Raw genomic sequence first — 22,378 nt, 5'->3', positions numbered from 1 at the left:
TCACCATCGCTTTTAATCAAATAAATATCTTAATTATATAATCACTTTTAATTAAAAATTACTGCTTACTACCAAATTAGATAAATTAAATATTAAAATGATATGACCGATAGTAACAGTTCATATAAACTACACAATTAAAATTAATTACACGAGTAAAATATATATACACTGACGGTTTAATACAAAGAGAGATTTAAAAATATAAAAATTTATTTATTAATTATATTAATTTTAAAATTGTAGTTTATTTATTTTAAAAGGATAATAAAAATATTTTTATATTTTTAATGATAATAATAGACAAAATTTGTTTAATTTAGCCGGCATAATTATTGAAAAATTAAAATATTTAAATTTTAAAAATATAAAAATTAATTTATTAATTATATAAAAATTTAAGTTTTTATTTAAATAAAAAAGAGAAAATAAAAGAGGATGCCTCTCGCATTCTTTTTTAGGCTAAATAGAATTTAGAATATGTAAAGCAAAAAGAATAATATTTGAGCTTTGGAATATTGCCATATTAGGATTATTATATTCAATATTGCAGAAAATATAATATTAATCGGAGCTCCAACGGCATGTAGAGTTCCAAGTATAGGCTGATTATCTACCGGTTTAAGTTTTATTTAATTAAAAATATGAATAAATTAAATTAAATAAATTATTTTAATTCAAATTTAATATGAAATATTTAAAATAAATTCCAATAATATATAAATATTTAATTTAAAACAATATGGCCATTAGAAAAATCAAATTTAAAATATACTTTTCATGGTTAATCCATCAATTATTTCAATTTTGATATTTTCTTCATATAAAAAAATATTTTATTTAATGAAGGAATATGACACGTGGACCAAAATAGTTAATCAAATGCTTTAAAGACAAAGATATAAACGCACAGAATCATGTTGTGTGACTGGATAAATGACTATATTTTATTTTGAAAATGAAAAATGAAAAAAAATAAATAAAGAAAGCGAAAGGGTAGTTGAACAGAACAACATGTAATAAATATATTTAATTTAAATTCAAAGATAATATTATAAGTTCAATTATCTGATTATTAGCCAATCAAAAATAGTCTCATTGGTATTTCACAAAAAAAAAATTTAATTCAAATTTCTCATTTATTTCTTCTAATATAATAATTTTCTCATCTAGTTCTTATAATATAATCATTTTTATAGTAAAAATTGAAGATTATCCATCATTATATAACTCATAATTATAATTTTTTATAAAAAAATTATTTAACTATTTTATCATATAATTAAAAATATTTATAAATTTAATAAATTAAAATTAAATTTTATTTATATCATTCAATTTACTAAAGAGTAAAGTGCTCTCATCATTATTAGTTCACCCTATTCATAAAAATTAATTTTTTTGTGTCGTTTAAAAATACAAAGATATCAAATCATTCATCACAATACTTATTATTATTGAATTATTTTTTTTATTATTAAACTTTTTTTTAAACCAAATAAATTATTTAATCCAACTTATCAGAATAAATGTCTATATTTTATTTTTAAAATAAATAATGGAAAAAATAAGTAAATAATATATGAAAAACAAAAAAGATAAATTAAGGATGTGGGGTGAGGTAGCATTGAAATTGATGGGATTAGCAATTAATTAAGTAGGTTTTAATGACTTTTCTTACACTCCAAAAGTCTATTATCTCCCATCATCTTCACTATTATTATTTTTGTTATTGGTGGGAGTTGGATTGCTGAACTGACTGTAGTTACCTTGTAATTTTCTTAAATTTAATACCCCATACAATTAATTACTACAAAATTAATTTAAACATCAAAATGACTTTTCGATTTTATATATTCATCAAATTTAAACATTAAATTCCATAAAAGGTAAGTAGTTAATATATAAAATCTAAATTTTTAAATATTAACAATGAAAAATTAGGATGATAATTTATTTCTTACGTAAGAATGAAGAAAGAGAAAAAATTGCCATTGTCCACGTCATGACCCACATGCATATATATATATATAGTATAAGCTATCACATGAAACTCTGTCACTCAATGGATAAGAGCTATATAAATAAATCTTTTTTTTTTATTTTTATCAAAAGCTATATAAATAAATCAAATGTAAATAGATGGGCTAAATATATTATTTAGCCAATAAAAATTGGGTTAGTACTTCGATATTTACATTCTAAATTTTTTATATTTAATCTTTAAATTTTATAAAAGGAGATTTATAATTTAATAACTGAATATTATTATTATTAATAAATCAGTTCCTATACTTTTAGAAATTTATTAAAACGTTTTTATATTTTCTTTTCATCAATAAAATAGTCATTCCGTCTATTTTTACCATTAAAAATATAGTAAAAGACTAAATTACTCCATTATTTTCCTCAACTCTTCCTCTTTTTCATCAATTATTCCTCCTTCTGCTTCTGCTTCTCCTTCTACTTCTACATCTTCTTCTTCTTCTTCTTCTTCTTTCTCTTCTTCTTCTTCTCCTTCTTTTCCTTTTTTTTCTTTTTTTCTTCTTTTTTTTCTTCTTTTTCTTCTTCTTTTTCTTCTTTTTTGAAGGAGGAGGATGAGGAGGAGGAGAAGGAGGAGGGGGAGGAGAAAGAGAAAAGAAAAGATAGTGACTATTTCGTTGACAAAAAGAAACGATAAGGACATTTTAATAGATGTGAGAAAAGATAGAGACTATTTTGTTAACAAATAGAAACGATAAGAACGTTTTAATAGATTTCTAAAAATATAGAGAGGGACGATTTCGTTGATGGAAAGAAACGATGAGGAAGGACTATTTCGTTGATGAAAAAAAATGATAATGACGTTTTAATATATATGAGAAAAGATAGGGACTATTTTATTGACAAAAAAAATGATAAGAACATTTTAATAGATATGGAAAAAGATAAAAATATTTTAATAGATTTTTAAAAATATAAGGATTAACTTATTAATAATAATAATATCCAAGAACTAAATAAAGAATTTTATTTGAGGGTAAAATTGGATTTTAAAAATTTTTCCTACTCTCATTTATCCCTCATTTATCTAATTTTAACGGAAAAGAGGACGGAATAGCTATTTAGTTGACGGAAAGAAAATATAAGGATATTTTAATAGATTTCTAAAACTATAAGAACTCACTTGTTAATAATGACAATATTTAGAGACTAAATTATAAATTTTCATTTTATAAAATATAATTATTCAACCTCTAAACCGTATAAACTATAATTATTTAACTCTTAAAAATTACATGAAATAATATACTATTAATTATTAACTTTAATTTATTAATTATTTATAAAAACTAGCAGTTAAATTATAGATTTAGTCTAAATAAATGCTCTTTATTTAAATTCTCATTCCTTTGAACCAGTTTGTGATCAATAATAAAAGCAAACCAACGTGGCAAGAAAACCCATAAAGTTTCACAAAGAAACGTTTGGAGCATAGAAGGAAATCAAATGGAAGGTGTTGAAAGTAGAGAATTGCGTCTAAAATATGATTGGTATAGGCTGAGGCTTTTAGCGACTCGAAAAGAGGCGTAGCACTTTTTATGGTGGGCAGAATATTAAAAAAAAGAAAAAAAAGGCAGTCGTCGTGGGAATGATTCTAACCCCATTACACGGTCTGGATCTAAAATTAGGCCCCTGATTTGACACGGGTGTGTCCTGTCAATTCAATGTTGCTTTCAGACCGTCGACTGTGGACTTGGAATTTTAACATATGACTGTTTTTGTTTTAAGTTTGTCCCTTTCTGAGTTTGGGCTTCCAGGTGACGTTTATCCATTTTGTGAACAGTATAGCCCATGTTCCAATTCTTTTAGCATGTGATGGCCGGCAGATTACCAGAAATTGGCCCATTATTGAGGGTGCAGAAATGGGTTAGAATTGCTCGGGGTTTTGTAATTTTCACTTAAAATTTGATTTTTTTTTCGTTGATTTTATTTTTAATTAAGAGAAATAAAAACCTATATAGGATTTAATAAGCCTTTTAATTGTTAAGATATTTTCAAAAACCTCTTTGGAGAATACTTTTCTTTATTTAAAATAATAAAATAGATTTTAATTTAAGGAATTTTTTTTAATTTATTAATTATATTTTTGAAAATGCGATAAGTGAGTTTCACGTAATCAGAAAAAATAAATATAGTTATTTTTCCTTTAATTTGCGAGGGGGCATAAACGCCTTTTAGACGAGCTCCGTCTTGACGCCCTTGCCCTAGTTGCACCTACGTGGGCGCTGTGACAGAGTGAAGCTAAAGCCCTTATAGTTCTCTCTCCGCCGCGCGCAGCTAAAGATTGGAACTTTCGACTGTGGAGTGTATATCAAGCGAAGAGCATCAGAGCAAATCTATAACAGAAGTATCTAAATCATACTGAGAAAAAGGCATAATGGGTAGGGAGAGAGACACTCAAAAGCCGCAGCAGCAGCAGCAGCAGCAGCAGCAAGTCTCCTTCACTGTCGAGCAGCTCGTAGCCGTCAATCCCTACAATCCTGACATCCTCCCAGATCTCGAAAACTACGTTAACGAACAGGTTCTTTCTATTTCTATCTCAATCGTGTCTTAAATATTCATCACAATTGCTTAATCCGGTTTCAATTTGATAAGCAATATGGTATTGTTAGTTGATGTTTGGGTTGCCTAGTATTATCGGTTTGGTCGCTGAGAAAAGGAAAGAAAATTTCGTTTAACGGGTATGAACTAAGTTGTTTTTTCTTGTATGTATGTATCAAGTATGAAGCTGTGAAAAATGTTAAGAATTATGATTTTTTTTTAAAATTATTATTGCAATACACTTTTGTTTTTGCCAATTGGAGAAGTGGTGCTTGCTTATTTCAGCCTGTGTCCTTATTTGTTATCTATTTTCCCCCTATTTTAAAAGGATGTTTATGATTTGATCTTTAAAGCCTTCCCTTTTGAATTTGGTGCTTTGGTGGAGTTGCTGTTGCGATGAAATTACTTATATTGGCTAATGGACTGAAAGGAGGTCTTACTTTTAGGCGAATACTGGTTTTAATATATCAGTGAGCTGAAGTTATGCTATCAAAGTTCTTTTGTCAAACTTCAATCTCTATAGCTGACTATATCTGCTGATGAGTAGCTCTATTAACCAACAATAGGGAGTGTTCTATTTTCACGCCTTGCAAAGTTTAGCTAATTGCACTTCCTGAGGCTGTAACTTAATAATAGGGGTGGCCAACTGGATAAATTGATGAGAGAAATGTGAAAAATCCTCGAAATATTAAACCAAGAAAGTTTGCTATAATAACCCTCAGAAGTATGAAATGAAAATTCTATCAAGTACGGCTACATAGTTTCAAATTGCTGTGACCATTTCATAAGACATACATAGAAATTGAAATAGGTGAAGTTAAACACTATACAAAATTATAACATACTAATTTAGGTGGCATAACTTCATAACCCTAGTGAATTAGAGGTATAAGAGAGCACCAAAAGATTAAACAAAACAAAGAAAAGAAACCCTAATTCCCATATGTTTGACAATTCATGAGGTTTCTGCCTGTTGCCTGAACCTGACCCTTTTGATTTGCTGCTTGTTATTGCACTTCACCTGTTTACTAAATGGCCGAGATTAAAAGGATTTTCTGTATCAGGTTTCATTACAAACATACAGTCTGGATGCAAATCTTTGCCTTCTTCGCCTCTATCAGGTCTTTTATTTTATTTATTTATTTTCATCAGAGCAATAAAATTTTTGTACATGGTTCAGCTATTCTGTGTTTTTTCCTCCTTTTTGGGGTGTTATGGGCTCAGCAGTTTCAGTTAGACTTGAATATGTAAACCTTACTAAATATTAGCATGCTGAAATATTTATTCTTGCAGTTTGAACCTGAGCGAATGAGCACCCAAATTGTTGCTCGCATTTTGGTTAAGGTCTGGTTTAGCCTTTGCTTAAAATCCCTTTTAAATGCTTTTGCAGCTTAGTGGCCTATGATATCTTTCTAATATCTACTTTTGCTTTATTTCATTTTACCAGGCACTAATGGCAATGCCAGCTCCAGATTTTAGCCTGTGTCTGTTTTTAATTCCTGAACGAGTGGTATCATTCTGTTACTTTTGGCACATTCTTATACAAGCAGTTACACATCCAAGATAAAACATTCCCCATCAAGTAGTACTGTAGTTTATTCAATGTAACTGATGTGGACTAATGCAAATGTATGAGTGCTTGGGGTGAGAGCTGGATTGGGGAGTGTTTTTCGATTTACCTAACTTATTTATATTTAGGTTTTCCAATTTTGCATATATTGTAAGCACTTTGATACTTATTTATCTTCTTTTGTATGTCAGCAAATGGAGGAACAGTTCAAGACATTGATAGTTCTTTCACATTATTTGGAGGTATGTTTCTGCCATGTTACTTGACTAGTATATATTCAGGAAAGGGAAACTTATAAGTACTTCATTTTGCAGACAGGAAGGTTTCGCCAGTTCTGGGATGAAGCAGCTAAGAGTCGCCACATAGTTGAAGCTGTGCCAGGTGAAAAATGAATTACATTTGCTGCTACTCTCTCACTGGATACATCTTGGATTCTGTTGCCCAATTGACCTATTCGAGGATAAATTTCAGAGAATGATTATTGTGCTTATTTAGAACAACGTATGGAATTGTAAGGAAAATTGGTAAAGTTTTAAGAGTGGAGATTTAATATGATAGTTATGTTGGCATGGACATAATCATATTCACAATGCGATGCCTTTGGCACACAGAAACAGCAATAGTAGGCTGATTGAATCATTCATGTGACTGGTACTGTTGAATTCTAATTGTAATGATGATTAGAGTGTGCATAGAGTTGTTGGTTAATGCATGATGTGGTCCATTCTGTCCTTGTGTTCAAGTTATCTTGCTGTTGCTATCATGCTTGTAATCATACAGCTGGTATAATTGACCATGTCCTCCATGTCTGTTTCGTTTTGAGTGTGTGTAAGATGTGCTGTGGCTTACTAGTGGATGGAATGCAGGTTTCGAGCAAGCAATTCAATCTTATGCCATTCATCTACTTTCATTGACCTATCAAAAGGTTCCCCGGTCTGTGCTCGCTGAGGTATGCTTCAACTTCATTCCCGTGCCATATGTTTGCTGTTTTACTATTGCGTTCTCTTCTGTATGATGACATGGCCCTTATAACAGCGCTAATGTGGGTAAGAATTGTCATTGAGAGTGAGGGATGGTGGAAATTGAGTTGCTAAGTTGAGAAAAAGAGTGATGGTTTAGCATGTGTGATAAATGAATTAAAAATTTACCGGCCAAGGATTCATTGGTTTCCGAACCTGAACTTTAAGGTTCAAATAGATGATACAAGTAGAGGGCGCTGCCACTCCTTTCATTTAAAGTCTCTAGTCAATTTTTGTTTTCAGCTTTTACTTTTCATCGATCATGCTCATATTTTCACCGTGCTCATACGTGGTGCTCTTATTTTGCCCTTTTTACCTGTGAGATTATTTGTTTGCATGGCAGCAATGTGAAACTCCTTACTTTAAACATTGACATGTAACAGGCCATCAACATTGAAGGTCTGTCGTTGGACAAATTCCTTGAACAGCAGGTGGCCAATTGTGGTTGGAGTATAGAAAAGGGTCATGGTAAGGGCCAACTGATTACCCTACCGACCAATGAATTTAACCGTCCCGAGCTGAAGAAAAATACTGCAGACAGTGTACCGTTAGAGCACATCACTCGAATCTTTCCCATTCTTGGCTGAACTTTTGTTGGGCGAGAGATTATTTAATTTGGTCTGCGTGTTTGCTCTGGGTTCTAAAAGTTGCTCGCTAGTCCTAATAACAATTTTTGCTTACTGCTTAATTATACTGGGACTGCAGTAACCTGTTCTGTTTTTGTATTGTAAGATCAAATCCAAACACAGTAGTTTAATTTCTGGGTGATTTATATCTATAGTTCCTCAATTTTAGAGGTTATCACATTCTAGTTCTTTTTTTTTAATCTGTTACTATAAAATTTCTCAATCTTTAGAAGCATTACATTAAAATCTCTTTCAACTTTAAGAACTTCACATAAAAATATCTTATCTTTTAAAAAAGTTGCATAAGAATATTATCAGATTATTATTTCATTCACATATATAATAAAAGATTAAAGGTGTTAGGAGAATGTTCATATTGTTTATGGAACTTCATGGTAATCCATGCGTGTGCAGAGACGTTAAACCGAAGACGTAGAAGTTTTACGCCGAATTCCGTAGTGCAAGTGGCTATGCTCCCTGTTTTTTTTTTTCATAAAAATTTTTGTGGTACAAATTCTCTCGTATAATTTTCTACTCTCTCAAGACGTAGTGTTCCTCTTAAGGAAATGCTCTCTTCTGGAGCTTTTTTCTGCTTCTCCAGTTCGGCGAGCATTGGGTTTTGAGGCTTTCTCACCCTTCGAGGCAGATTAAGCCATTAGTGTGTTGCCGTAAGGGAGGCTCTGTCCTTCAAGGCCTCCTAGTTGATATATTGCGTGGGTTTAGCGTTTTGCAGATTCAGAGCATACATGGGTGGTTGTTTTTAGGGATTTGGTTTGAGTTGGTGTGTTTCATGTTTTTCGTGGTTCTTAGTTTCAGTCATAAGCAGTGGGCGGGTAATGGCCGGAGGCGGAACCAGAAAAAAAATTTTAGGAGTGCCAAAATAAATTGCTAGATAAAAAATTTTGTTTGAAACGATAATAACATGGAGAAAAAAAAATAAAGGAATTTTCATACACAATCTATAATTTAAGGAATACATATGCCACAATAATTGAAAATATTTCCTCATATAATTACATTAATAATAACAATAATAATAGTACTGTAAATGGAAAAAAAATAATGTTTAACATTTAAATATGAGCAATTAATTATAGTATATAATTGAGTACTATATTTAATTAATTAATTTTTTTCAATTAATGACTCTTTAAAATAAAATTTTAATTAATTTATTATTTATTGACCTTTAAAATATACGCCAACTTGTAACATTTTTAAAATATATTTACTAGCAATATCTTTAAAATATATTTTTAAGATTTAAATATTATTAATAATTTTGAGGGAGTCATCATAAATAATTGAAATATATATATATACATGTAGAAATTTCTTGAAGTTTGGGGTGCAAAGTAATAGAGTATGGTGGATTAGGCACCGGTCCGAGTGACAAGTGAAAATGCTCGTTTCACGACTATCCAAGACTAAAAATGTTATGGCGCCATTCTCTACCCTCGGTGCCAATGACGTCCATCTTTATTCCGTTTTGTGTCTAGTTACTTTCTGGATTTCCTTTGGCAAATTCAAGAGGTATTCCAATTTTCTGTTGTTAGGTCCTTTCTGGGGCTCCTTCGGTTTTGGTCGAGTATTGGTAGAGGTTATGCAGTTCATTTTGATGTGTTCTCTAGTCTCTTCGATAATTTTCGGTGATCCTGAAAAGTGGCTTCTCAGCAGTGCTTACATGGTGATTCCGGTTCGTTCGAGAAGGCTTTAAAAGTTGGAGTTAGATTTTCTTCTGGATTGGGCCACTGATTTAAGATGGTGCATCCATACGTTGGGCTTGTACTCTCTTTGCCCTGTTGGGTTTTGACAATGCAACTGTATATATTTTATTTTGTTAAAACCCTTTTTAATTTAGCTAAAATTATAAAAAAAAATAGTTAAGATTAAAAATGATATGAAAATTTGACTATAATTTACCCTTATTCTTTTAGTATTATTAACCAATGAAATTTGCAATAAACACAAAAATAAAATATTATAATAATAACTATTGAAAAAGATAAACTCGCTTGAGAATTATTTTTAAAACGAACAATAAAACAGGTTTCCAAGACTAGACAGGATGCTATAATAATTATCCTACTCTTATCCCATAGATGCTAATGATTTTGCAGAAATCTCAACTGATAATCTCTACATTATCAAGAAACCATGCTTCGGCAAAAAAAAAACAAAAAAATGGAACCAATGGAATACCCACCGATGCTTGAATATGCCTCTTACTGGAGAACCCAAAAATCGAGGCTTCAGCATATGGAAGCCTTGAAGACAATATGAACCCTAGTTACAGTACCCAACTGTTAGTATAACACTCCACTTGACCACATAAACATTAAGGGAAACAAAGAATCAATAACCTAAAATTCTTCTAAAAGTGGGGTTCTTAAGGAGAGCAGGGTAAATATATTTACAGGATTGAAACCTAGGAAGCTCATGTACTAGCAAAGGAATGAGAAAAAGGATGAGCTTCCAAAAAGAATTTTGTTGTTTACTGTTGGCTATTTACTCTTTATACTTTCGTCTCCGGTTCCACGATGGAATCAATGCTGCAATTCACATGGGGCTGGGAGGATTTTTTTGCTGATGATACATCTGCCTCTTTTTTCTCCCTGAGATCCGGCCACCTTCCCCTTGTGTTGCTACTTTTGTAACCTCTCTATATCAATAGATCAGCTTTCAGGAGGTTGAGTCACTTGAGGGAAGGAATAAATATTAATTCAGGGGCAAAGCAAGCTAAACTGTCAATAGCAGAGCGTCTCTCCATAGTTTACCCACTGCACAAAGCCATCTGAGAATTCCTCAAGGACATTGGAATTCTGTGAATTAACATAGGGTAGCTCCATTCCTATCTGCTGCCTTACCTACAGAACATTAACATGACATAAGGTCCATATTAAGATGTCCCACAGCTCGAACGAAATTTCCAGAGACAAAACAAGCAAGTATGCAACCAAAATATAAGCACTTCTAAGTTAACTGGAAATAAGAAACTGCGAAGTGAGTTGACTTTCATTACTGGCTTTAACCATTTAATGTTAACCATCTGCAAATTTTGCTACTTAGGTTCACAATCTTTGTTATGTCTAATTACTGCTGCTTTCAGGGTTAGAAGGTACTGACCTTCATGTTGGATCCATATTCACTAGAGGATGGAGTCGTGTCACTCATTATTCCATTGACAACATTTTCAGATGACATTCCAGCAATTGTTGAGCTTGTAAGCACTGACGACCTGCAAAAGTATGAAAATTTTGATGAAATTGGAGTTTCCCTAGAGCATTCCGTAGAGGAAAAACAATCTCTAAGTTCATTAGAAAGTAGTGACCTCCAAGAAACAGTATAGGAAATATGAGATCTAACTATGACGTGCTTAATTATCAAAGGTTCAGACGTTCCTCTAGCTTCTAAATCCAATTAACATACCAGGTTCTCACAGGAAATGCAATTTCCTCCCATTTTCTAACTATGCCAGCATTAAATTTCTCTTTGATCCTTATTTTAAATACTCTTGGATATTGTTTCCATTTCAAGGCAAATATAACTATTTAATTCCTCCTTGTACAAAGCCCTTTTTAATTATTTAGCCTTCCTATGAGTACCATGAAGGTATCATTAAGCTCAGGCATTGCTTCTGTGGCTTCCAGTAAACTTCAGAGACATGGTTACTACTTCCTTGAAAAAGCAACGGAAAATACCTCTCAAATTGCTCTTCTTCACATGAATTTCCTGAGGAAGACAACCAGTCTAAATCAACAAAATTTGAGCAATTAAACATGTCTTCAGAGAAGTAAATATGATCACTTCCAAGGTATTGCTCTCTTTCCACATCCCTTAAAAGCTGTCTGCGAGGCATTGAAGGATTACACCTGTATGAAGAAATTTAATGCTTAATGAGCAAAAGCAACCGGATTTTACATGGACCATCAGTAGCTAGTATCAGAACAAGCATCCAGCCAGGACAAGAAGTGGCACACGGATCCAATAAACTAGCACTATAAGTCCATTGATTAAACAACGAGAGAGCGTGAGTCCATCATATGAAAGTAAAAGTAAGAATAACTTAATATGATGCTATGTCACAGATGTTAGAAGAAGATTATGTTGATGAAGAAAGAAAAACAAATCCGTCTCTTAATGAAGGCAGAAAAGTAGGAGTGACCATTGGTAGGTTTAATTTGACAAAATGAAAAAAGAAAAAAAAAAACAAAATCAAATTAACTAAACCATAATTTCAGCATACCAAACTGAAACAAAACAACCTGATTTAAACTTCATCTTAGGCTTTCTTTTGGTGACTTATTTCGGAGTACTTTTAGACTCAATTTCAGTTATATTTTTTATTTTTAACTCTAGCTTGACGTCTAATAATAGATAATAAATAAACTATTCAGTTTGGTTCAATTGATTTTTTTCCCAAGAAAACCAAACTGAATAAATTGAATTGTTTTAAATTAAAACCAAACTGAGTTTCTAAATTAAATTGGTTCATTGAGTTTTCCCAGCTTAAGACCAAAATTTTCTCACTCCTATAAAAAGTATGCCATAGAAGCATAACTAATCAAGTAATTGCCTCCATCTTGTTGAATATCAGCCAAAAAAAGATTGAAAAAGATATTTTGATCCTTAAGTCACCCCACAAAATCCACTACATTATAACAAAAATATTTCAATCATTTCCAAGGATCCTTGTTCTTCCAAAATTTATGCTTTTAATCTTTACAAATCTCTTTATTGCATCTAATTCATGCAGCTTTCCCTACAAATGCTAAATAAACTATAGACAAATAGAAGGCAGAACAATACAGGAAACAAAATGATAACTGGATGCAATTCCCTCGCATACATAACACATATATCAAGATGCAAGAGATGAAGCTTTACTAGTTATCTGTATTGAAATGGCACAAAATGGCTTTACAATAGCTTTCATTAAGGTGTCATATTATCAAGAGCACATGCACAATAAAACAGCGTATTTCCCATCTTCCATATCCTAGACGCGTACCCATAAAGATACAAGGCCATCATAACAAAACGATACAGACACAACAAGAAACCAAGTGCACCAACTTATACAAGAAAGCCAAAGGTGAAGCAAGAAAACCTTGAAAATGATATGTCAATTTCAGAAGGTAATATCTCAGGGGATGACTCAGAGAGGACAGCTTTTTCTCCTTCCCATTGATTCGGCAAAGCTGAACTAGCAAATTTCTCCTGCTTGACATTTGTGGCTGACATAGGTGACCGACTTTCATGAAGAATATTTCCATCTGACAAGGATCTTTTGAAATATGACCTAAATGTAAAGAAATTGACAGTCAAAAGATATGCCACATCAACAAACATTTTACTTATACTAGAGAAAGGAATATCTCTGCAAGATTGAAAATACATCAGAGAATTAAATCCCCCCAAACCAAGTAATGGTGAAAATCTGAAAGATATACAATAAAAGATACTGATCCACAGGTCGTCTTGTATCATCTGAAGAACAAATTATGACTCAGATTTATCTTAATGCTACTCAAAGTCATCATTATTGCTCTTGACAATGAAAACGTGGGGCATTTGACTGTAAAATTAACCGAGACAGACTGAGATAGAGGGTGCATTTCCCATGAAAGTCGAGCAATACATGAAGAAGAAATACATTTTCATGTGTTCCGTTCCCCACAAGCAACTTATATAGTTCAAAACTTTGTTCATCCAGTAAATTACCTTCTATCTTGATCCACATATGTTTGTCCATTTCTTCCTGTACTGTAATGCTGGTCTGAATTTAATTCCCAGACTGCAGGTTTACCCAGTTGTGGCTGGAAGTGCCCCAAGAATCTGCTCAAATTGTCAACATAAAAGGATTGTTTTCTTAAAGACAAGGGTCATACGTTAATAGGATAAATTCAACAATTTCTCAAGGCATATCACAATTCAATCATATCAAGCCTGCCAATGTCTCGTTATTATTGTTGTTGTTGGAAGAAGAAGAAGATTTCCCATAATAAAATGGCCACCTTTTTAAATTACAAGAATCTTAGGTCATATGGATTTAATCATAGTCACATGTAAACAAAACTTATAGGAAGCTTTTCAGTTATCAAAGGTAGCTCTTGTTTTGCTCCAACTAAAACAAGACCAAGCACAACTTACACATTAATTGCATCTTGTTTCTCTGCATCCATGTATGCATTGCTGTAATAGCGTTGAAGAGTTCTAAAGAACTCCTGGGACTGGGTTGCTGCTTTCCACTGACCCCTCCTCTGAGAGAATATCTATATGGCAATGAAGAGTTCAAAATTTCACAATGAAGTCTCACTAAGAACTAAGGTAGTCAATAGAATGACTGGTAGAAGTATCAAGTGAAGGAGATTCAGAAATGGATGCCGAATCAGAAACCAACGTTAAACCAATAATCCTAAGCTTACTACCAATCCACATACATCAGTAATTTTTTTGGCAGAACAGAAGCATTTGTTTGTTACAGTTATCACCTCTCTCCACTTATCTGGGGACACAACTCTTTCAATATCTAGTACTCTAAATTTTGGTTTCTGCATAATAACTAGCCATGCCAAAAATTCATTACTCATTTGGTTATTAAACAAATTTGCATACTTAAGAGTTGAAAATTTTTTTATCAACTCCCCATACTCTGAACATCACTTTAGATTCTACTCAAAACCTGGTTTATAAGAAAGCCTAAATCAATAGATGCAAAATGATGAAAAGCAATCAAATATAGACACAGGAGAAGATTAACAAGACTTTATAATGGCTAATTTTGCGGCTTACACTAGAATCACCCTAAACAGGGTGGACTACAGGCAAATAAACATATAGCTGACCAATTTGGGATTAAAGTTTAGTTGAGTTGTATATGTCATAATCACCTTGTTATGTGCAGCTGACCCACCATATTGGTGTGCTAGTGTGTCACCCATCCTTTCATAAAATCCCATCAATTCATCAGCCAGAGGTGCATCAAGGTCTATCTTTGGGGTGTCCATAAGTCCTAAAGCATGAAGCTGATGTCCAAGTGCAGCCAACCCATATGCATATTGTGCAACATTTGTGCGATCGAGACAGTCTATGCAATTGGTCCTGAGCACACCTTGTTGAAACATAGGAAGCTTAATAGAATGATTTCCATTAGCAACACCATTACCATCCCTAAAGTTCCTCTCTACATCATTGGTATCCTCCTCATCATTGCCGCATGTGTTTTGGGGAGATATGTGGCCATTCTGAGTATTTCTGCATTATACGCACCATAAGCAACATGCCATTTTTAGAACATGATTACTTACATCGTTAAGAAATAAACTTAAAAACCAATTCTCATCATAATATTCAAATATAAAAGGAAATCTACCAAGAACTCACTAGCACAATGTAAGAACCCAAATGTAGCATATTAATGTCCCAGCATAATGAAACAAGAAATGCAGCTACATTTCCCTAGACAGAATAAAGAAAGCTGGGAGAGTAGCACGCAAGAGAATGGAGAAACACGCACACATTCACAAATCCACATGTACAAGAACACTCATCATCACGACAAAACAATCAATGAAATCCACAGCCTTATATACCAGAAAGTTCCTCTAAAGGTACCAATGCCACCATTAACCCACAAGGTAAATTAAATTGATAAGCATAAAAGAGAGACTTGAGATGCCCGGTTTCAAGCACTCGTGTAGAATGGAGTTAGCAACAGAGGAATAAATCTACATGCATCATGATAATTAGAGCTTAAATTGGGTAAGGGGAGCAATAGAAGAGACACAAAAAATCTTACATATTACATAGCTAATAGCATTTGCTCATAATTCAAGTAATGTTCACTACTGAATCTTCGGAGCCATAAAATACCATGAATGACACAGGAAGTTACAGAAATTTGATGGACCAACTTACCCAAAAGAAGGCCAAATTGTACATCCTTCAGTCATCAAGGCTGGTGTTATTTGACAGTAAAAGAAGCCTGTCAGTGTCAAAGCATATGCAGCCACTTTGCCCAGAAGTAACAGAACATCTGTTGCTTTGCTGAGAGGCAACAAACAAGAACCAAACAACTTGAAATAAGAATAAACTTTTCAAAATGTCAACCAAAAAATTAAGTGGAAAAATGAATATTCCACAGTCACACATATACCTTCGAGTATGCTTGTTCAGATCCCAGTGAAGGAACCTTAAGCGGTTCTCCTCAGACAAGTCTTTGTTAATATAATCAATAGCATTAGCAAACTCTGCACGAAGAATTGACTCTCGAGGCTTCTTCTCCTGTGTCTGTTGAGTGGAAAATAGTGATCTCAAGCAAGTAAAAGAAAACAAATGGAACTCTGACAATAAGAACTGACATTAACATAAAACATACAAAGGCCCTCATTTTCTGAAGATCTTTATTTGTTAACACCAGTTTAAGACAGTTGAAGCAGCAGTAAAGAGAACCCAAAAAGAAGGGGTGAAAAGGCTGCTGAACCAAATAAGAAAATTACCTTAATCAGGTTCAAAATAATGATAGGATTTCCATATCTCTTCACAAGATTTTCGAAATGTAGTCTGGTTGCTTCATAATTTTGGTCCTTCCTTGACACTGAATGAGACAAGAAGTTGAATAAACATAAAATATATAATGCAGTACCATGAATCCTACAAGTGCAAAGACATACATATAATATCTGGTTTGAGATTCAAACGTGAGGTTTCCTGTGACCAAAATAGTGGGATAGAACCACGGTTTTGGACAACAGAACTTATTTGGATGGGAAAACCTTCAGGAACATCCTCAAATACAATCTGCTCTGCCTCAACATCATTAGCTACCCTGCCCTTCTCATTTACACCACGTTTCAAGTACCTAAATTGAAAAGCATCCATAAAGATTTCAGAGCATAAACATATTTAATACTGAGATTGTCATCACAACATCAACTTCCAGACAATCAAAGATCTCCCCAATGTTAATAATACATTCAGAAAAGTGCACTGCTGAAATTCCAAATTGAGGTTATTGTGATTATTGACAACTTTGAACAGCATAAAATATTAACAAAAGATTTGAAGCCAATGCAATTCTTAAGCAGCTAGTTTTGCACTCCCATTAGCATTACAGAGACAGACCAAACTGAATGATTGCACTTGGACAAACAAACTGAGAGGTCCCTAATGCACCACACAGTCAAAAGTTGGTGAAAACTTGATCTGGCAATCTACTACTCATTTTAACCAAGCAAATCCAACCAGTTTTTTTAAGGGTAATTTACGATTTAGTCCCTAGATATTGCCATTATTAACAAGTCAGTCCCTGTATTTTCAAAAACCTATTAAAACGTCCTTATGTTTTATTTCCGTCAACGAAATAGTCCTTCCGTCCTATTTTCCGTTAAAATTAGATAAAGGAGGAGAGAGAAAATTTTTAAAATCCAATTTTACCCTCAAATAAAACCATTTATTTAGTCCTTGTATATTGTAATTATTAACAAGTTAGTCCTTACATTTTCAAAAATCTATTAAAATATTTTTATTTTTTTTCATATCTATTAAAACGTCCTTATTATTTTTTTCCATTAATGAAAATAGTCCCTATCTTTTCTCACATCTATTAAAACATCCTTATCGTTTATTTAAGTCAACGAAATAGTCCCTCCTCATCGTTTCTTTCTGTCAACGAAATCGTCTCTCCCTATATTTTTAGAAATATATTAAAACGTCCTTATTGTTTCTTTTTGTCAACGAAATAGTCCCTATCTTTTCTCAGATCTATTAAAACATCCTTATTGTTTCTTTTTATCAACAAAATAGTCCCTATCTTTTCTTTCCTCTTCCTCCTCCTCCTCCTCCTCCTCCTCCTCCTCCTCCGAAAAAGAAGAAGAAGAAGAAGAAGAAGAAGAAGAAGAAGAAGAAGAAGAAGAGAAAGAAGAAAAAGAAGAAGAAGGAGAAGAAGAAGAAGAAGAAGGAGAAGAAGAAGAAGAAGGAGAAGAATGAGAAGAAGAAGAAGAAGATAAAGAAGAAAAAGAAGAAAAAGAAGCAAAAGAAGAAAAAGGAGAAGAAGTAGAAGAAGAAGGAGAAAAAACAGAAGCTGAAGAAGAAAAAGGAGAAGAAGCAGAAGAAGAAGAAGCAAAAGGAAGAAGAATTGATGAAGAAGAAAAGGAAGGAGGAGGAGGAGAAAAATAATTGAGGGTAATTTAGTCTTTTACTATATTTTTAACGGCAAAAATAGACAGAAGGATTATTTCGTTGACGGAGAGAAAACATAAGGACGTTTTAATAGGTTTCTGAAAATACAGGGACTGACTTGTTAATAATGGCAATACCCAGGGACTAAATCGTAAATTACCCTTTTTTTTTCTAACTGTTTGGGTTAAGACTTCAACCATGAGAAACCCTAAAATACATATCAGATAACATTTTTAGACGTTTGCATTGTTATTCCTTTATTTACAAAGGCCAAGTCTTGGTAGACATGGGCTGCATCAAGGAACATTTTTGCTTTGGCCTTTGAGAAACCATTCCTCAAAAACCTCTTTCTGTCAATTAAAAATTTGGCATTTGAATAAAGTAAATTATCAATTATAATCATTTTCTTTGTTTACACTTAATGAATAAAAGATATGATTATACTTCTACAATTTCAGAGTAATTTAAAAGTTGCATAGTATTATGTGTTTTTTATTTGTTTTATCCAGTTATTGCAATGGTCTTTAACCTGAAATATTTCCAACTCTTGGTATTTCCTGCTTTATTTCAGTTGGACTGCTGGTTCAATAACTAGCCCATTTTTCTGAAACACATTTAGAAACCATTGTGCTAAGAACAAATGCCTTTGGAAGAAAAACTACATGTGTGTTTCCCTACCTGGTACCAGCATAATGGCGTGAACGTCTTGCAATGAGTGTAAGTTTGAAGTCTCGTCCAGACATAGAAAGTGTGGCCTACATTCATATAGTATGGAGCCATTAGTTAAAAACCAAATTATGAAGCCAGTAAAGGACCAAATATCACTATATACTGGTAAACAAAATTGAAGGAAGTCAATCAACATGCTTTAATATATTTTCACTGGTAATTTTCATTTTAACTGATAACCCCACAATCAATACCCTGAACTGATTGTTTGCTTACTGCATAAACAACTTATTTTGGAACTAAAATAGTCTGAAAAGAACTATTTTAAATAAGCATAATAAACAGAACATATTCCAATTTCTCATGGTAAACAGGAACTTCACAGAAATAAGTAAATGAATTAAAAATGAAGGTAATTTTATGTTATAAACTCATAATCAAGAAAAACACAGAATTAAATGCAAATAGACAAACTACCAAATAAGCAAAGCTAGCAACAACTATGAAGCTAACAGGGCTAAAAACTACAGAGACTAGCTAAATCATCTCCATATCGACCATTACATACCTGTTTAAAGAAGCCATACACTAATGCAACTGTCCACCTAGTATTTTGAAGGTGATTTCGTATTCCACGGGTTAAGAACTCATTCCATACAAACATTGTCTCATAGAGGACTTGACCTGTTTCTTTATTACATAAGTTCTTTTGAAGACTACACATAACATTGTACGAGTAGCTAAAGAAGAAGTCCTTTGTCAGATCCACCGTGCATAGGAGCTTCTTGTATCTAAGGAAACAAAGATAATCAAATTCCCGAAACAAATAAAAAAGTCCAAAATCGCTTGGCAGGAAAACAGATAAATAAGGAAAGAACTAAGAACAACCTCAGAAATAAAGTATTTTTATTTCCTAAGAAATGCTTACAAAAGAACAGTTGGCAAAAACATCAATCTGCTCTACCTAAATTGAAGAACTACAACAACATAGCCACAGAAGAGGGGGGGGGGGGGGGGGGGGAGATTAACACTGAGCAATTAATTTGATAATTAAACACTGCTGAATTCAGGCATACTGCCATTCATTTAAAAGTGTTTTTATAAAATTTACACATTAGAAAGAACAAATGCAGAAACAAAGCATTTTTATTCCCTTAAAAAACTTACTAAAGAACAATTAGCAAAATCATCAAGCTTCTCTACCTAAATTGAAGAATTACAACAGCATAGCCAGAGAATGACTGAGGGAGGGAGAAGCACGAGATCTAAGCAATTAATTTGATAATTAAACATTTGTGACTTCAGCCATAGTACTGTTCATCTAAATGTTGACAAAAATAATAAATTGTTGCATGTTCCATAAGAGACTAGAATTGGAATATAAACAAACATTTCTAATAAAAACAATGTTTAAGGGATCCTTATGAGGACCAATTATGGTTTTCTCCACAGTACATAGAAGTACATTTTCACGCAGAATGGACTAAAGACCTGTTCTCATTCTTAGAATTAGTGATTTTGGATTGAACAGAAGAATTTGGAAGTGGAATCATCTCGCTCTTGGAGACTGCATAAATATTATGACCACATATTGCACCAATCTGTCTTCTTTTTGTGATCAGAAGCATGTAGTATGGCCCCAGAAATTTGATAAAGCCTAAAACCAGAAAATCTAGATGAGTATTGTGATAGTGTTGGTAGACTCAATTCTCAAAGCTTAAAAAATGAATGCAAACCATGATCCACATACCAACAATTCCATAACAAGTTGTGACAAACTTTAGCCCACCAGTGGCCTTGTTTCCTTCATGTATTCTCCTCAAGAGATCAGAACATTCACTCTCTGTATATGTGGTAGAATCTTCACGAATGTTTAGCTCAGAAGGGTCCTGTCTGTCAATCTTTAACACTCTCCAATATGTCCTACTCTTATCCCTCCCTATCATGTAAAATTTCTGAAGCACAGATAATTGCAAACAAGCATATAAATGAGTGTATACATCTCAAAAATAGTAAGGCATGATAAAAGCAGTCGCAGAATCATAACACTATTAAGCAAGTCAAAGTATCAATTTTTAGCAAAAGAAACCAGAGTTATTAATGTGATATGCTTGAATTTATGGCTTTAGTCCATTTATTTGATCCTCTACAGCAGCAAACATTCCAGCTGACGACATCGCATTAAATCACTGAGTTTGACATTTCAGTAATATGCAGTACTAAGTGATCGAATTTAATAGATAGAACAGAGGGCAATGCATTCAACCCACAATAACAATTTCCTAAATTTCCTAATAACACCCAATCAAGCAGAGACACCTGAACACAAACAGCAAAAAACCACCAATCCAAATGCCAAACAAAACAAAATAAAAAAAACTAAAACCAACTAGCACAGAAGAAATGAGAACAAGTGAATACCGATCGAGTCTTGTAGAGCCTGAATTTCTGCATATAGAACCTTTCAAGACGGGGTGGCTCATCAATGATCGTGTTAAGAGATGAGAAAGGACTCCCATTCTCCATAGATGCCATCTCTCTTTCCAAAAACTTATTCGTTCTTCGGTCGAATTAGATCCCTCCCCGAGCACAGGCCCAGGGAAAATATCACAAGGGCATGCAAAGAAATTATTTTTAAAAAAAATTAGAGAGAAAAAAACAAATTAAATTATCCTGGGAAACAAGGAGAATTGCAGTCCTCTGTAATGGAGCTTTGGCTGCTTCAAATACAACATCATTGACCTCCTCTATTCCAGCTCCTTCTTCATTTCCATTAACCACCAAACAAACACTGCTCAATAATTCTGATCTCCAATAAATTAATTACAGAGATCCAATGATTCAATGATTAGCTTCGATTATAATAACAGGGATAGGTGTTGAAAATGGAAGCTATATATGGAGGGAAGAAGATCGAGCTTACAAAGAAAATTATAAAAATTAAAAAAAAAAAAGTTGGGAGCTTTCCAGAATATATATATATATATGTATATTGATATTTTATTTTTATTATGTCAAATTTGCTTTTCTTTCTCTTTTTCTCTTCAAAGTAACAGCTAATTATTGATGATGTTATTGATTGTGTGTGTTTGGTATACGTATGTTGAAAAGGGGCAAAATAATTAAAAGAATTTATTTAATAAAATAAAATTTGAAAAAAAAAAACCTATATTAGATCCAAACAAGCAACCAACGCCACATCTTCGGCGACCGCTCCATCCACACATTGCCTTATGTCAGACACGGTGCTATTTATATTTATGCCCAAAAAAAAATAAAGGGTAACTAAGTTTATTCCCAGTTTGACCTTCTCTTTCGAAAGTATTTAGAAAGAGATTTTTCTTTCTCTTTATCCCTAATCTCTTCTTAGGTTCTATCTCTGTTCTCTTAGTTGTGAGTTTTAATCCTTCCACTATCAAATGAGATGTAATTGAGACAATCATCAATAAAATTTTGTTAATTAAATTTTAATTTTTTAAAAATTATTCAAAATACATTCAACTGTTATTCATACGATTAAAAATTAATAAAATAATTATATTATTTATTATGTCAATGTCATATCACATGAAGTATTAAAAATATATTAGATTTTTTATATCAGACCTTGTAGAATTTGATTTTTTTTTATTAAATTCAAAAGCTCGAATTAAGGAAATTTATAAAGTTTAATATATAAAGCCCAGCCCAAGAATAAACCCTAAAAATCCACCCATTTTGACTCAGAT

At 32.7% G+C, this 22,378-nt stretch overlaps 2 protein-coding genes across 2 annotated transcripts; one reads left to right on the top strand and one right to left on the bottom strand.

The window, feature by feature from the left end:
• The first annotated feature begins 4,189 nt into the window (after nt 1-4,189).
• On the top strand, nt 4,190-7,977 carry LOC110604079 (eukaryotic translation initiation factor 3 subunit K). The gene is made up of 8 exons (XM_021742156.2): nt 4,190-4,564; nt 5,649-5,705; nt 5,878-5,928; nt 6,032-6,094; nt 6,346-6,396; nt 6,469-6,535; nt 7,021-7,103; nt 7,557-7,977. Exons 1-8 carry the CDS (start codon nt 4,421-4,423, stop codon nt 7,758-7,760), a joined length of 720 nt encoding a protein of 239 aa, XP_021597848.1. The 5' UTR covers nt 4,190-4,420; the 3' UTR covers nt 7,761-7,977.
• Nucleotides 7,978-9,984: 2,007 nt separating this feature from the next.
• Nucleotides 9,985-21,672, bottom strand: LOC110603673 (phosphoinositide phosphatase SAC3). Its single transcript, XM_021741498.2, has 16 exons — nt 21,072-21,672; nt 20,401-20,605; nt 20,142-20,307; nt 19,219-19,441; nt 18,660-18,736; nt 16,475-16,662; nt 16,301-16,398; nt 15,958-16,091; nt 15,720-15,848; nt 14,693-15,056; nt 13,953-14,074; nt 13,524-13,637; nt 12,910-13,101; nt 11,501-11,671; nt 10,926-11,037; nt 9,985-10,666 (listed from the first exon to the last, which is right to left on the bottom strand). Exons 1-16 carry the CDS (start codon nt 21,183-21,185, stop codon nt 10,547-10,549), a joined length of 2,529 nt encoding a protein of 842 aa, XP_021597190.1. The 5' UTR covers nt 21,186-21,672; the 3' UTR covers nt 9,985-10,546.
• Nucleotides 21,673-22,378: the final 706 nt, after the last annotated feature.

The sequence above is a fragment of the Manihot esculenta genome, chromosome 16 (assembly GCF_001659605.2).
Source record: "Manihot esculenta cultivar AM560-2 chromosome 16, M.esculenta_v8, whole genome shotgun sequence".
Lineage (NCBI taxonomy): Eukaryota > Viridiplantae > Streptophyta > Magnoliopsida > Malpighiales > Euphorbiaceae > Manihot > Manihot esculenta.
This window is presented reverse-complemented; position numbering and strand designations above follow the sequence as displayed.

Coding starts and splice junctions, on each gene's coding strand:
- LOC110604079 (XM_021742156.2), top strand. CDS start 4,421: ATGGGTAGGGAGAGAGACACTCAAAAGCCGCAGCAGCAGCAGCAGCAG. Junction 6,397..6,468: donor TTCTTTCACATTATTTGGAG/GTATGTTTCTGC, acceptor TTCATTTTGCAG/ACAGGAAGGTTTCGCCAGTT. Junction 6,536..7,020: donor CATAGTTGAAGCTGTGCCAG/GTGAAAAATGAA, acceptor GATGGAATGCAG/GTTTCGAGCAAGCAATTCAA.
- LOC110603673 (XM_021741498.2), bottom strand. CDS start 21,185: ATGGCATCTATGGAGAATGGGAGTCCTTTCTCATCTCTTAACACGATC. Junction 16,092..16,300: donor TTATTTTGAACCTGATTAAG/GTAATTTTCTTA, acceptor TCCACTCAACAG/ACACAGGAGAAGAAGCCTCG. Junction 13,638..13,952: donor AAACAAGATGCAATTAATGT/GTAAGTTGTGCT, acceptor CAATTTGAGCAG/ATTCTTGGGGCACTTCCAGC.